At 41.1% G+C, this 16162-nt stretch overlaps 2 protein-coding genes across 4 annotated transcripts in view; both read right to left on the minus strand.

The window, feature by feature from the left end:
• RPS10 (ribosomal protein S10) overlaps positions 1-16162 on the minus strand; it is a 624010-nt gene that overhangs the window by 221973 nt on the left and 385875 nt on the right. The gene's annotated exons all lie outside the window — the stretch shown is intronic.
• Positions 1-16162, minus strand: part of ILRUN (inflammation and lipid regulator with UBA-like and NBR1-like domains) — a 114515-nt gene that overhangs the window by 54548 nt on the left and 43805 nt on the right. Inside the window, exons 2-3 of one of the 2 annotated variants that reach the window (XM_050787811.1) lie at positions 15575-15729; positions 7372-7569 (exon numbers count right to left, since the gene is read on the minus strand). In XM_050787811.1, the coding sequence (XP_050643768.1) occupies positions 7372-7569; positions 15575-15729 (353 nt within the window). The remainder of the gene's footprint in view (positions 1-7371; positions 7570-15574; positions 15730-16162) is intronic. The other variant, XM_050787812.1, reaches the window with a different exon arrangement.

Raw genomic sequence — 16162 nt, forward strand, 5'->3', positions numbered from 1 at the left:
ATCACTTTTGTTAATTTATAACTATAATTCATAACTAATTTACAACATTTACTAGACCTTAAGCCTCTCTGGTCTTTAGTTTTCTCATCCATAAAATGCAGCTAATATTTCACAAGGTAACATATGCAAAAAGCCCAAAATAATACCTGACAAATAGTAAGTACTAGACTTTGTTAGAACTTTCTACTATTTGTTAGTATTTGCTACTTAGATAAAAGCTAAGAAGCTAATCCTTCGATGGGGTGGAGTGGGAAGGGGTATCAAAGTCGAGGAAAAAAAAGATAAAATGCTAGGGTTTGAAAATAAATCTGCCAAAAATCAGATATTTATTAGTCTTGGACCTAGCAAGCTAGAAATTTGTGTGGTGGGGGACAGTGTTTATTATCAAGATAAACAGGTGAAGCCACAGATCTTTAGTGGGAGGCGGCCAGAGATCTTGTAATATGCCCCACACAATAAAGAAGTGTCCACATCACATGCCGAAAGCACGCCCACTGAGAAACTCTGAAAGAGCACAACGAAGCTGAAACAGGGTGGAGGAGATCTTTTACAGGAGACCTGTAAATGACTGAATACAGCAAAAATTCTTTCTAAGAGGAAACGTGAACTGAAACAATCTAAGAGTTATTACAAAAATAAAGGGAGTGGGTCAGGCGCAGTGGCTCATGTCTGTAATCTCAGCACTTTGGGAGGCTGAGGTGGGCAGATCACGAGGTCAAGAGATTGAGACCACCCTGGCCAACATCATGCAACCCTTTCTCTACTAAAAATACAAAAATTAGCCAGGTGTGGTGCCATGCACCTGTAGTCCCAGCTACTCGGGAGGTTCAGGCAGGAGAATCGCTTGAACCCAGGAGGCAGAGGTTGCAGTGAGCTGAGATCACGCCACTGCACTCCAGCCTGGCAACAGAGGGAGACTCTGTCTCAAATAAATCAATGAATGAATGAATGAATAAATAAAGGGAGTGGATTCTTTCTAAAGAAGACTAAAGATTATAGAAGCAGCTGGGTGCGGTGGCTCACGCCTGTAATCCCAGCACTCTGGGAGGCTGAGGCAGGTGGATCACGAGGTCAAGAGTTCAAAACCAGCCTATTCAACATGGTGAAACCCCACCTCTACTAAAAATACAAAAATCAGCTGGGTATGGTGGCAGGTGCCTGTAATCCCAGCTACTCGGGAGCCTGAGGCAAGAGAATCGCTTGAACCCGGGAGGCGGAGGCTGCAGTGAGCCGAGATCACGCTACTGCACTCCAGCCTGGGTGACAGAGCAAGACTCCATCTCAAAAAAAAAAAAAAAAAAAAAAAAAGAATTATAGAAACAACCACCCCACCAAAAACAGAAACCTCCAAAAAGCAATGTTTTGCTGTTAAAACAGAAAATTTGTCCAAGTTTGTGCCTAGGCAACAGAGTCCCACAGTCCATACTTTTTTTTTTTTTTTTTTTTTTTTTTTTTTTTGAGACGGAGTCTCGCTCTGCCGCCCGGGCTGGAGTGCAGTGGCCGGATCTCAGCTCACTGCAAGCTCCGCCTCCCGGGTTCACGTCATTCTCCTGCCTCAGCCTCCCGAGTAGCTGGGACTACAGGCGCCGCCACCTCGCCCGGCTAGTTTTTTTTTTTGTATTTTTAGTAGAGACGGGGTTTCACCGTGTTAGCCAGGATGGTCTCGATCTCCTGACCTCGTGATCCGCCCGTCTCGGCCTCCCAAAGTCCACAGTCCATACTCTTAACCACTATATTACGCTCAACAAGCTAGTAAGCCAAGTGAGCCAATCATGGTTATAACGGCAGTTTATTTTTTTCCATGTGCTTATGGCTAATGTTTTATACATAATCTATTCCCTTTCTGTTACTGATACTAGGGTATGTTTTATAACCAATAATAATTTGAATTCAATGAAATACAGTGCTTTATAAAATGGAACTAAACTGTTCACTGGAGCAGATAAAGGTTGGCAAACTACACCGCACAGAGCTCCAGCAGTCACCCCAGACACACAAGGACTGGGAAACATAGGCCCACGGAGGCCTCCAATTCAATGAAACATTTCATTTTTAGCCTTTCCCATTTTACAAGAAGGCATTCATATATACTTCTGTCAAGGAAAAGGTTCCATAGCTTAACAAAAATGCTTGAAAACTACAAAATCAAATGAATTATTAAAATCCCTTGAAGGCATTAGATTCCACAAAGTCCTGAGAAACAACTTACAGACTATAAGACCAAAAAAGGGTTTTTAAGTTAAAATTAGGAGTTTTAAGTTAAAAATTTAATGTTTTTGCCCCAATCATCTTCAAAAAGTTCATGGTGGGTAAGCACAAAATTAAATTTAAAAAAAAGAAAATGAAAAAAATTCATGGAAAATGAGTATTATGAAAAAACTATGTATGGATTTCAATCTTTTTTTGCATCCAAATAAACTCATACTAGCTTATTATAACAAATCTGAACAGCATCTAGTTTGAGGCACTAAGGAGAAGACATCAGTTCAAAAAAAAAAAAACACTATCAGAGCAATATGAATTTTGCTAAAATTGAAGCAAGGGCAAACATCCAATTCATAGTGAAGTTTGAATCCACTATGGAAGATCACTGATGCTTTCCAAAAAGTTTACGGGGGCCAGGCGCGGTTGCTCACGCCTGTAATCCCAGCACTTTGGGAGGCTGAGGCAGGCGGATCACAAGGTCAGGAGATCGAGGCTACCCTGGCTAACATGGTGAAACTCCGTCTCTACTAAAAATACAAAAAATTAGCCAGGCATGGTGGCGGGCGCCTGTAGTTCCAGCTACTCGGGAGGCTGAGGCAGGAGAATGGTGTGAACCCGGGAGGTGGAGCTTGCAGTGAGCCAAGATTGCTCCACTGCACTCCAGCCTGGGCGACAGAGCGAGACTCCGTCTCAAAAACATACACACACACACACACAGTTTACAGGGACAATGCCCCAAAGAAATCAGCAGTTTATGAATGGATAACCTGTTTTAAGAAGGGACAACATGACGCTGGAGATGCCCATAGCAGCGGACCATTCACATTAATTTTGGAGGAAAAAATTAATCTTGTCTGTGCTCTAACTGAACAAGAGCCAATGATTAATAGCAGAAACAACAGCCAACACCACAGACATCTCAACTGATTCAGCTTACACAGTTCTGACTAAAAAATTAAAGGTGAGCAAACTTTCCAATCAATGGGTGCCAAAACTGTTGAACCCAGATTAGCTGCAGACAACAGCAGAGCTTTCAATGGAAACCTTAAGCAAGTGGGATCAAAATCCTGAAGTATTTCTCAAATAACTACAACAGGAGATGAAACACGGCTTTACCACTGTGACCTTAAAGACAAAGCACAATCAAAGCAATGGCTACCAAGAGGTGGAAGTGGGCCAGTGAAAGCAAAAGTGGACCAGTCAAGAGCAAAGGTCATGGCAACAATTTTTTTTGGCTCCTCAGGGTATTTTGCTTGTCAACTTTCTAGAGGGCCGAAGAACACTAATAAGTGTTTTGAGAGCGGGGCACAGTGGCTCACGCCTGTAATCCCAGCACTTTAGGAGGCTGAGGCAGGAGGACCACTTGAGTCCAGGAATTGAGACCAACCTGGGCAACATAGAGAGGTCCCGTCTCTACCAAAAAAAAAAAAGTATGATGGCACATGCCTGTAATCCCAGCTGTTTGGGAGGCTGAGGCAAGAGGATCGCTCGAGTCCAGGACTTCGAGTCCAGTGAGCTATGATCGTTCTACTGCACTCCAGCCTGGATGACCAATGAAAAAAAAAAAAGGAAGAAAGAAAGAGAGGCCAGGTGCAGTGGCTCACGTCTGTAATCCCAGCACTCTGGGAGGCCAAGGTGGGCAGATCACCTGAGGTCAGGAGTTCAAGAACAGCCTGGCCAACATGGTGAAACCCTGCCTCTACTGAAAATACCAAAAAAGTACTCGGGTGTGGTGGTGAGTGCCTGTAACCCCAGCTACTCAGAAGGCTGAGGCAGGAGAATCGCTTGAACCCGGGAGGCAGAGGTTGCAGTGAGCTGAGATCGTGTCACTGCACTCCAGCCCGGCGACAAGAGCAAGGCTCCATCTTAAAAAAAAAAAAAAGTATGTGTGTGTGTGTTAGTTTTAAGAAAGTCAGCCAAAGCTTTAGCAGAAAAAGATCTACTCCACTATGAGCTCCTGCTCATTCCTCTCATCAACCAAAGGCAATTTTCTAACAGTTTCCATGGGAAATCATTAGGCATCCACCTTACAGTCCTGATTTGGTTCCTTCTACCTTCTTTTTGTTTCCTAGTCTTAAAAAATCTTTAATGGACACCCAGTTTTCTTGTAATAATAATGTAAAAAAACCTGCATTTACATGGTTAAATTCCTAGGACCCTCAGTTCTTTGGGGATGGACTAAATGGCTGTTATCATGACTTACAAAAGTGTCTTGAACTTGATGAAGCTTATGCTGAGAAATAAAGTTTATATATCTTATTTTTATCTTTTTTTTTTTTTTGATATGAAGCCTTCACTCTGTCATCCAGGCTGGTGTGCGGTGGCGCAATCTCAGCTCACGGCAACCTCTGCCTCCCAGGTTCAAACGATTCTCCTGACTCAGCCTCCCGAGTAGCGGGATTACAGGTGTGAGCCACCTGCCCAGCTAAATTTTATATTTTCAGTAGAGACGGGATTTCACTAGGTTGGCCAGGCTGGTCTTGAACTCCTGACCTCAAGTGATCTGCCTGCCTCAGCCTCCCAAAGTGCTGGTATTACAGGCTTGAGCCACTGCACCCAGCCTTTACTTTTATCTTTTAATTCCATTTTTCCAAGATCTTTTTAAAGTCCCCTCATATTTATATTCCAACTACTTCTGAATTTGAGAGAGTTGCTATAGTATAAAATGTAATGTCCCACACAGTGATAATTATTTTAAATTTAACACTAAAAACACACACACATAAAACAAGACTAGTGTTCTTAACCACTAGGGAACACTGATAAGTAGTATTTTTTCATCAAAGGGATTTTTTTTTTTTATTTTTAAGTCATGTATATTGTCTTCTTCTCCCCTTAAAAATGGTGGCATGTATTTAAAAAATTTACTAAGTAGCCACTCTCCATTCTGCATTAAGCTCAACATTTCTGAGAGTTACAAAGATAAATCAGACATGTGTCACCTTCAGTTTTAAAGGTGACATGAGACATTTATCAAACTAAATGGGTAGAAAGAGGTAAAGTGCCAAGAGAAGAAACAAAGGAGTGAGAAGTGAGGAGCTAATATAAAGGAGCTCAGCTGTGGGAGAAACAACTTCCAACCCCAGGTGAGGAGATTCTTATCAGACACTGCCTGAAAATGGAGTCCTACAGGGAAGGGACAAATAATCTCTCTGCATTTTGGTATGTGATTATTCAATTATTCAACAAATTGTTCACAATTTCATGGGATAAAAATCGGATAAGCAAAACAAATACCTAATATACAATGTGTTAAATATAGTAACAAGCATGTGCATGATATTAATGAAGGGGGAGGGATGAATTTTCTTAGGGTAGTGGAGAGAGTAGGCAAGGGGGAGGAAGCAAGGAGGAAAGGTGACTCGGGCAGGGCCTTGAGGATGAGCAGCAATTTGATGAAATAGAAGGATTATTTCAGGCAATGAGAGAAATGAGCCAAGGGCATGGAGAAGTGAAAGCATATGGCATCTTTGGGGACTGACTGTTGGGGAGTTAGGGGATAACTGAAGATGGGAGTGAAAATGAGGCCAGGCCAGATCGTGAGCTTTATATCCTGTGCCAAGAAGTTTAGCTTCATTACAGTAGGTACAAAAGCTTTAGGCAAAGAATGATATCACATAAGCACTATGAGACTCTTTCTAATTATTAACATTTCTAAAGTTGCCACTGGCTGCAAAAACATATATGAGATCATTAATTCTAGGACTTCTAGAAATAACTCCAAAGGTCCCACTGGCCTACAGGCCATGAGTCCAGTTAAGAGCTCCCTGAAGGCAAGTACTATTTATCTGTTTTTGATCTCCAGGACATAGGATATAGTGCAATCAATAGGAATCAGTTTGTGATTAGGAATGACAGAACAAATGATGGCTCCCAGGTTTCTGACCCGATTATCATGCCAATGAGAAGGATATAAGGTTGGTTTTTTTGTTTTGTTTTGTTTTGTTTTGAGATAGGGACTCACTCTGTAATCCAGACTGGAGTGCAGTGGCATGATCATGGTTCACTGCAACCTTGACCTCCTAGGCTCAAGCAATTCTCCCACCTCAGCCTCCCAAGGAGCTGGGATGACAGGTTCACATCACCATGCCTGGCTAATTTATTTTTATTTTTTGTAGAGACAAGGTCTCTCTGTTTTGCCCAGGCTGATCTCGAACCCCTGGGTTCATGCAATTCTGCCACTTCAGCCTCCCAAAGTGCTGGGATTACAGGCATGTGCCACCATGTCCAGCAAATATAAATTCTGTCTGGGAGATGTTAAAAGTTCTGCCCACAACAAGTTAAAACACGGGTGTGGGGTTCTGAAAAGAGGCCACAGCTATAGATATTAATTTGAGCATCGCCGTGTATGGTATACTGGTGACAGCTGAAGCCACATGGGTGGATGAGGTCACCAACCATGAATGGGGCTCAACTGAGAATCTAGGAATCCCAGGGTAAAGTTGAGAATAGACAGAGACAGAGAAAGAACAGAGAAGAGGAAGAGAAACAGGAGAGATGTCCTATGAGTCTAAGAAAGTACATATTTCATTCAAAAAACATGTGTAGTATGGTGCCAATGATCATTAAAAGGTCAGCTGGTATGAAGACTGTAAACAGGCTATTGGATTTGGAAACAGGGTAGTCACTGATTAACTTTCATTGGAGTGGGGAGAGGATAAAGGATAAATTGGGATGAAGAGTGTATGGAAAATGTGAAAGAAGAGACAGTGAGTACAGGTCACTGCTCAAAAAGTCTGGCAATAAAGAGAAGGGAGTGAGATATGTTAGCAGTTTGACAAGTAGGTTGGAAGAAGTATGCACATTTTGTGCATTATCTGTTTTATATGACTTGTGTCTAGAGATTTTGAGAACAAGGACTGCCTTTAGTACTCTTATAGCATCTACCAGCTTATATAATAAAAACAATAGCACTACTAAATATTTATTTAGAATGCAAAATATAATACCTCGTACAGGTCACTAAATTATATTCCTAGGATAAAAGAAAGAGCACTAGACTAAATCAATTAGTCATAAAATGCAAATCATTTACCTGCATGGGGTGACTGTTAAAAAGAGGCCATGCCCTGTTATGCAATTTGACAGGCTCCGTGAGCAACACTGGCGATGTTGTAAGATGTTACCTTAGTTCTTTCACCCTGGGCTGCACAAGGACATACTCACCTCCATAGTAGAGTCCTGTAGCAGTGCACATCCGCCACTGTCCCTGATACATTCCTGCTCTGCTGGGGCTGCACATCTGGACGCTGACATCTGCAATCTCTTGGGGCTCTAGCGATCTCACCATCACCATGTTCACATGTCCAAATTGGTCTCCCCCGACATATTTAAGACAAACCCCTGGAGGCCAGGCCTCTGCCCCTGAGTTCAAGCAAAAGAAAAAAATGTTAGGCAATCAATGGTCCTATGCCGGGTGCAGTTTATTATGAAACTGTAGAAGAGGCCTCTTTCTTTTTCTCACATACATACGTAAACCTAACCACATACACCTGAGCCATATATTGTCTCACACAACTGATCAAAAGGAATTATCAGAACCAACAACCTCTGACCAATAATCTAACCCTATGAAGAAGCACATAAGGCAAAAGCAAGGCAGTTCCTCAAGACAATGAGTGTTTCAGGTGACTCCAGGGAAGGCCACACATCACACTGAATCTGTAGAACCTAAGAATAATGTCCATGAAGAGCGATGGAGATGAAACACAGGCCCACGTTTAGGGGACAGCTCTGTCTACTAAAAGGTAACATATGTCCATTTTCACAGTATATCTGATTGTTGCCAGTTTTTCCACAGAAACAAGAGGATGAAGCACACAAGGAGTAATTTTAATGGTATTATTCTCAACTTAAAATTGCTTTTTGCCTGAAGTATGACTCTTCTTCTGGGGTCCATAACTATAAAATTCTCAAGAGCTCAAGAGATCACATGAATATAAAAGGCAGTAAAAGTTTAGACCTCAGGTGGTGATGAAAATATAAATAATGGGGTGATCTCCCCTGATAACATCAACGAACTGTGGTTGCAAGAACAATGGCACCAGCTGGAGGTACTTGCGGAAAGGATGGGAAGGAGGGTCAATCAGACGTGTCAAAGGGAGATATATTTTTACAGAGTTACAGGTTAAATCAAACACGATTTAACCTGTAACTCTCATAAAGAGTCGCCCAGGCTGAAGTACAATGGCGTGATCTCTGGCTCACTGCAACCTCCGCCTCCCAGGTTCACGCGATTCTCCTGCTTCAGCCTCCTGAGTAGCTGGCATTACAGGCACACACCACCACGCCTGGCTAATTATTGTATTTTTACAAGAGATGGGGTTTTACCATGTTGGCCAGGCTGGTCTCGAACTGCTGACCTCATGATCCGCCCGCCTCGGCCTCCCAAAGTGCTGGGATTACAGGTGTTAGCCACCGCACCTGGCCTAATCTTTGTATTTTTAGTACAGATGGGGATTCACCATGTCGGCCAGGCTGATCATGAACTCCTGACCTCAGGTGATCTGCCCGCCTCGGCCTCCCAAAGCGCTGGAATTACAGGCATGAGCCATGGCGCCCGGCCAGTACCCACTCTTGTGTACCTATTTTCATGTAACTAATTCATGAGAAATCTATGTGTTGACTAGTTCCCACTAGTCAAGCAGTATAGGCAGCCACACAGTGACTAGATGTGATCTTTCCTGTGAAGTCTCTCCAATATGCAGCAATTGATAAACTCCTTTCTAACTGTAGACAGAAACCTCTATATATCTTTTTTTGGAATATATACATTCATTATAAAAATACACCACTGTGAAAAGTTGAACATGGCAGGACTCTCAGAACAGAGGGTGCTTGTCATTATCTCCTATCAGTACTCTAAGATGCCTCAGTTCCTTGCTCTCTAAGTGCCCAGTTCTGACATACCTGATGGCTCACTACTGGAAAGAAACCAGACAGAGAAAGGAAACCAGAGTTCCATTCCTGAAATCTCAGCTCCATTATGAATGGCACCCTCTGTGCTCCTTGGGTCTTAAGGGGTAGCAGCTAAAGCAGTGGCCACTATGTTTCAGCATACCTTCTTTTTAAAAAATTTGCCAACAAAATGTCCTAAGTTAACCCTATAAAGGGCAACCACTGCTGGTGGAAAGGTTGTGGATGACACACTGACAATACATGCAATTTATCTTCTTCATTTCTGAGGTCTGGCAAAAGCCTATTTGTCTTACAACAAACAGATAGTAGCTGACATGAAGCACCTTACAAAATGTCAGTCTCTTTAAAGACCAAAATCCAAGAGAAAAACTATACTACTATCATGGGGCTAAATCCACAGTTATTCTTTAAGATACACACATACACACACATACACATACACATATACCTGCAGCAAGATAATGTCTGTTTTTATGAAAACCCAAAAATATGTCTGTTTTTTGAACTTATAAGAAAATAAGGTAAACCAAGACTGGGTGTGAAAAAGACTTAGCTCTCCTAGGCACAACCACAAGCAGCTGAGATGATTGGGTCATCTTAGCTGTGCAAAAGGAGTGCTGCTATATTCCAGAGAAACTGAGTTAGTTGGTAAAACATTAAGTCGGTAACATTAAACACTGGCATTTGGCTAGGGTCCTGCCCTTCTTGATACTCCAGATACCTATCAGTTCTCAGTGGAGTATTTAAAGAGCCTCTGGGAAAAAAACTGGAAGAGTTATCCACCAACAACTCTGAAGTGTTCATTGGCTATGAAGTGAAAAACCAATCATCTGCCTTCTGAGCATTATCAATGATACATATAGTTCTTATAGTCACAACTGTTAGGTCAAGTAACTCTGAAAAGGTCAAAGATATTGATGTTTGATATAGAAGGAAGGGAAATACAGTGAGTTGTCTGGACTACACTAAGCATACCTGAAATCTGAATTCGAGAAGTATAATAGAACTGGGCTCCAAATTAAGTCTCAGTTGCAAACTGGATTAATGGGGGATAGATTTCTATCTAGAAGAAAAGAAAAACTAATCCATGTTTTATGACATTCCTAGTTAAGTATCACAATCAAGTATATAATTAAGGTTGTAATTCTCCAGATATGAAATATCACTTTATTTTTTAAAATAAAGTAAAAACAAAACAAAACAAAAAACCTGTCATGTTACAATTTTGAGATGATAGCAAGCATCACAAAAATCAAAAGTCCAACAGTCCCAGAAATCCTGGGACTTAGTAAGTATATACAATTATAGAAATAGTCTGGAGACAGTAAGGAATATCCAAATAGCAATGCAGAAGACAAACCTTAATGATGATCTCCTTTTTAACCCTTATAAGTGTGGACACTGCATTTCATATTAAGCTCCATGAAAGCAGAAACCTTCATCAATCTTGTGACCATTTCTCCCTTGTACCTAATAAAGTGACTGGAACATAATAAAATGTGTTGAATGAAAGAAGCAAAATTATCTTCTCTAGAATCATACTGAAGAGAAAGGCAGAAAGCTAACTATTTTAATGCACTAAAAGAAAAATGGAGGAAATAATTGTTCTTTCTCAAGTTCTTTTCCCATCCCTTTAATTCACTTCTATGAAGTTCAAAAAATAATGACAACTCTGGATCTATATGCCCAAGATACCCTCTCATATGACAATCACAAAAATTTCACCAAAGTCAGAGAAACACTAGGGTTATTGTAACATGCTCGGCTTAATATTCACTACAATTGTACAACAGAGCACTGAGAAGCTCTAGGTGCTGGTAAAGAGAATTCTGTCTACTCATATTTTTAGAGGGACAGTTTCAAATTTTCATTTTAACTCCCAAGTTTCCTGCTCAGGTTTACTAAGCTTCCAACGCTTCCACAGTGACAGAAATCTGAATCCTAGAATTCTGCATCTATGTTATTAAATGTCTCAGTTCTGTTTTTGCAAATCTAATAAAGGACTTAAAAAATATTAGGAGTTTATTTATTTCTATTTATTTATTTATTATTTATTTATGAGACGGAGTCTCACTCTGCCACCAAGGCAGGAGTGCAGCGGCGTGGTCTCAGCTCACTGCAACCTCCGCCTCCCAGGTTCATGCAAGTCTCCTGCCTCAGACTCCCGAATAGGCGGGATTATAGGCACCTGCCACCATGCCTGGCTAATTTTTCTGTAGTTTTAGTAGAGATGGGGTTTCACCATGTTGGACAGGCTGGTTTTGAACTCCTGACCTCAGGTGATCCACCCGCCTCAGCCTCCCAAAGTAGTGGGATTACAGGGTTGAGCCACCACGCCTGGCCAGGAATTTAATTTTAAACAGCGTGTGACGTTTGCCTTCTTTGGGGAAAGCTATTGGGACAACTGTATGAAGTTCCTATCAGTCTCATCTGTGGTATATTTGAATGCCCAGCACGCCTAAAACATGACAAGACAGAAGTGCATGAAAATTATTATTTATGTAGCTCTTTCAGTGAGTGCTTACTTCTTAGGGAGGTTATGAATGAGAGTAAGACAGCCAGAGGAAAAATTGCCAGGGCCTGCCCTACTTCTATGTTACTACTCTATTTACAGAAAGAACTCAGGCCAGATTAGGATGACACCAAAGAACCTGTGCACATGCATGTTCTTCCTCTCTCAAATAATATGCCTGATACTCAGTTATGGGTGGCCGGATTCTGCTTAACCAAATGGAAAACATCCAATTTATAGATATAAAACTACTCTACAGCTGGGTGGACAACTTCCAGAAGAAGAGAAAACCTATTTATTCAAAGCACCTTGAAAGATAAAATCTCTAGCAACTGCTACCTCACCTTTCAAGATCTGTTCAGGCACAAGAATGCCCTTTCACACAAGGAAAGAGATTCAGAGGCTGTTTTAAACTGGGGTTACAAAGCAAATGCAGAGGGGAAAAGCAGTCAGGCCCACCAATAGAGATTTTTGTAAGTCAACACGAAAGGTAGGCTTTGGGGGTTCTGATTTGACATTCTAACTACTGCATATCAACCTCCCCAAGCTCCCCATTAGCCCAAGTAACAGTCTAGTAAGTAAGCAGATATATCAAGAGGCTTTCTGAAATATAAAATGGTCATTCTGCCACAAGATGGTATTTAAAACATTTCAACAGTACTCTAACAACTTTCAGTATTTAAAAACACTGACGAGCTCACAGAAAGCCAGGCCATTTTCACTGTTTTCACTATAAGTAAACAAGGTACTGGCTTCACTTTAAAATAAACAAATAAAACTTGAATAAGTCACACTTTCCAAACAAACCTCATTTATTTAAAAAAAAAAAATATATATATAGACTCCAAAAAACTTTTTTTTTTTTTTTTTGAGATGGAGTCTGGCTCTGTTGCCCAGGCTGGAGGGCAGCGGTGCAATCTTGGCTCACTACAACCTCTGCCTCCTGGGTTCAAGTGATTCTTAAGCTTCAGCCTCCTGAGTAGCTGGGACTACAGGCGTGCAACACCATGCCCAGCTAATTTTTTGAATTTTTAGTAGGTGGGGTTTTGCCATGTTGGCCAGGCTGGTCTTGAACTCTTGACCTCAAGTGATCTGCTCACCTTGACCTCCCAAAGTGCTGGGATTACAGGTGTGAGCCACTGCACCCAGCCTCTGAAAGCATTTTTGATCAGTAACACAGTAGGTTTTAAATTCAGAATAAAAACATGACAAATAAAAGTTACAATAAAATGAAGAAATTGTCTTGATATTTTTTAAAAGCAGGCAAAATTAAGCAAGGTGAGAAAGAAATTACGCAAAGTATAGTAGACTTTGAACAAGTAAGAATTTCAAGAAAAATAGAAAATATGGCTATTTTCCTCTGTTACCATGTACCTCCCAAACTAACAGTGCACCACTGTTACAACTAAAAAGGAAAGGGGCAAATGAAATTTTACAAAGCCACAGGTGTCCTGAGTCATCCACAACATTGTGTCAGTCCAAACTATGTGTTTGGTCAATGACACACTGAACTTTCCTCCAAAGGAGAGTTACTTCTAAATATGCCAGAAAAACTAAGAATAACAATTCAATTTGGTACATTCTTACATAAAAAGCTGGTCTAGCCAGTCTTTCTCCATCATAAAGAACTGAATTGTAAAGAACTGAAAAGTAAACCAAATCAATAAAAGGTCACTTTTATAGCTTTATTTGAGTCCCCAGAGTTTTAAATCATCTCACATCAAATTAACTTGCTAGACAGGGCACCCCCACAACCACATATTTTTAGCTAAATACTCTCTTTTGCCTAGTTTTCCACCTCTCAGAATTTCTCTGAAGTACTCATTAATAATAAGAAAGTTAAAACACCCTCCATCAGTCAACATAAATTGTCATTAGATGTGATGAGAAATACTAAACCCAACGCCTGCTCCCAAAAGTCATTAGAAAATAATTTAAGGCCAGGTGCAGTGGCTCATGCCTGTAATCCCAGCATTTTAGGAGGCCAAGGTGGGAGGATAGTGTGAGCCCAGGAGTTTGAGAACGGCCTGAGCAAATAATGAAACCTTATTTCTACAAAAACTTTAAAAAATTAGCCAGGCATGGTGCGGTGGCTCCTATCTGCAATCGAAACTACTCACGAGGCCAAGGCAAGAGGATCACTCGAGCCCAGGAGGCCAAGATTGCGCCACTGCACTCCCAGCCTGGGTGACAGAGTGAGACCTTGAAGAAAAGAAAGAAAAGAAGAAAAGAAAAGAGAAGAGAAAGAAGAGAAAGAAGAGAGAGAGAGAGAGAGAGAGAGAGAGAGAGAGAGAGAGAGAGAAAGGAAGGAAAAGAAAAGAAAAGGAAAAGAAAAGAAAAGAAAAAGAAAAGAAAAGAAAAGAAGGAAGGAAGGAAGGAAGGAAGGAGGGGGAGAGAGAGAGGAAGGAAAGGAAAGGAAAAGAAAGGAAAGGGAAAGGAAAAGGGAAAGGGAAGGAAAGATTTAGACACAGAGACACTATTTTCAAAGAACTATGGTTAACTTATTTATGTATTTATTTTTATTTATTTAATGTTTTTTGAGACAGAGTCTCACTCTGTCACCCAGCCTGGAGTGCAGTGGCATGATTTCAGCTCACTGCAACCTCTATCTCCTGGGTTCAAGCAATTCTCCTGCCTCAGCCTCCCAAGTAGCTGGGATTAAAGGTGCCCAACACCATACCTGGCTGATTTTTGTATTTTTAGAATGGGTTTCATCATGTTGGCCAAACTGGTCTCCAACTCCTGACCTCAGGTGATCCTTCCACCTCAGCCTCCCAAAGCTGGGATTACAGGCATGAGCCACTATGCCCAGCCTATGGTTAGCTTATTTCTAGTGTGTCTTAAAAGAGGCTGCAGCACATCAAAACAATGTTTTTCTTGTATTTTTTTCTTTTTTCTTTTTCTTGTTTGTAGAGACAGGATCTCACTACACTGTCAAAGCTGGTCTTAAACTCCTAGGCTCAAGTGATCCTCCTGTCCTGCCTTGACCTGTAAAAGTGCTGGGAGGCCATGTGCAATGTACACATATGTAATCTCAGCTATCCAAGTGAGAGGATAGCTTGAGCCCAAGAGTTCGAGATCAGCCTGGGCAACGCAGGAAGACTCCATCTCTACAATTAAAAAATTAGCTGGGCACAGTAGTGCATGCCTGTGGTCCCAGCTACTCGGGAGAGGCTGAGGCAGGAGGATTGCCTGACCCCAGGAGGTCAAGGCTACAATGAGCCATGATCACAACACTGCACTCCAGCCTGGGCAACAGAGCGAGCTGCTGTCTCAAAAAAAAAAAAAAAAAAAAAAAAAAAAAGGGTGCTTGGATTCTGTGTGTGAGTCACCACACCCAACCTGTATTTTTTTTTTTAACCAATAATTTCTGTCTCCCATTTTGAGCAAATTCCCATATTTCCTATCCTATTTTTCAAAGTGGTATTAATGTCTCAGATAACCTAATGAAATTTCAGAGACAATCATCCTTCTGGTTGCAAAAAAAAAAAAAAGAGCTTTCAGAAGAGCAGATGCTCACAGCTCTTTCCAACTACCTTGTTCTATTCAAGGATATACCTCCTCTAGCCTGCTGGAAATGACTGGAAGATTAATTAGAGCAGAAATAAAGTGATGAAGTAAAACTGAACAGGTGGAGACAATACTCCATCATATACAAGTCTAGTTCCTAGTAACAAAACCAATATTGGATTGTGTTTAGATCCCATTAAGTTATAGGTGGCTTAGAAGCATGAGACATAAATTCTTCTTCCTACTTTAGAGCAGGAGATACTTCACTAATGTTTGGTCATCACACCAGTACAAGAAAATGCTACATATCATGTGTAAGAGAAAGCTCGCAGTTACACAATCACGTACACAAGCTAAAACATTTCCTTCTTATTTAACTGTTAAGAAAATGAAAACTAGGCAAGGGAGGATTGCCCATTATGTACTTACCAGAATTTTGGATCCGCCATGTTTTTACAAACTGAGTGTCAGGAGGTATTGACTCCCCTTCTCCTATGGTGACATCTTCAACAAAGGACATGGAGGGCACACTGATGTTTGGGCTCTCAAAGTCATAATAGGCGCCAATTGCTGCTTGGAGGTTCCTACAGAAAAAAGAGAAAAGGCAACAGACTTCAGTACCGTCCAGACGATATTATCTTGTTAAACAAAAGGAAAAAGCCTGTTTCTTAGGGTTTGTCACAGAACCTGAGGCTCCTGGCATACAAGTCTTTAAAGCCTTGTATTCTGGCTGAGGAACAACAGGAAAACCACCAGGACCAACAAATTTGTGTATGACTTTCTTCCCACATAGAAAGTAACAAACATTAGTACCATCAGCAACAGTATGAGGATATCTCCCTTGTTACCCACAGGAAAACAAGAATGGGTAAAGAAATCAATTAAAAGAGATCTCTATAACTATGGAATTCAAAGCAGCACAACTTTTTATTTTGTATTATTATTTTTTAATATATTTTTTTAAAAAGAGAGGCAGGGTTTTGCCATGTTGCCCAGGTTAGCCTCGAACTCCCGAGC

The sequence above is a fragment of the Macaca thibetana genome, chromosome 4 (assembly GCF_024542745.1).
Source record: "Macaca thibetana thibetana isolate TM-01 chromosome 4, ASM2454274v1, whole genome shotgun sequence".
Taxonomy (NCBI): Eukaryota; Metazoa; Chordata; class Mammalia; order Primates; family Cercopithecidae; genus Macaca; species Macaca thibetana.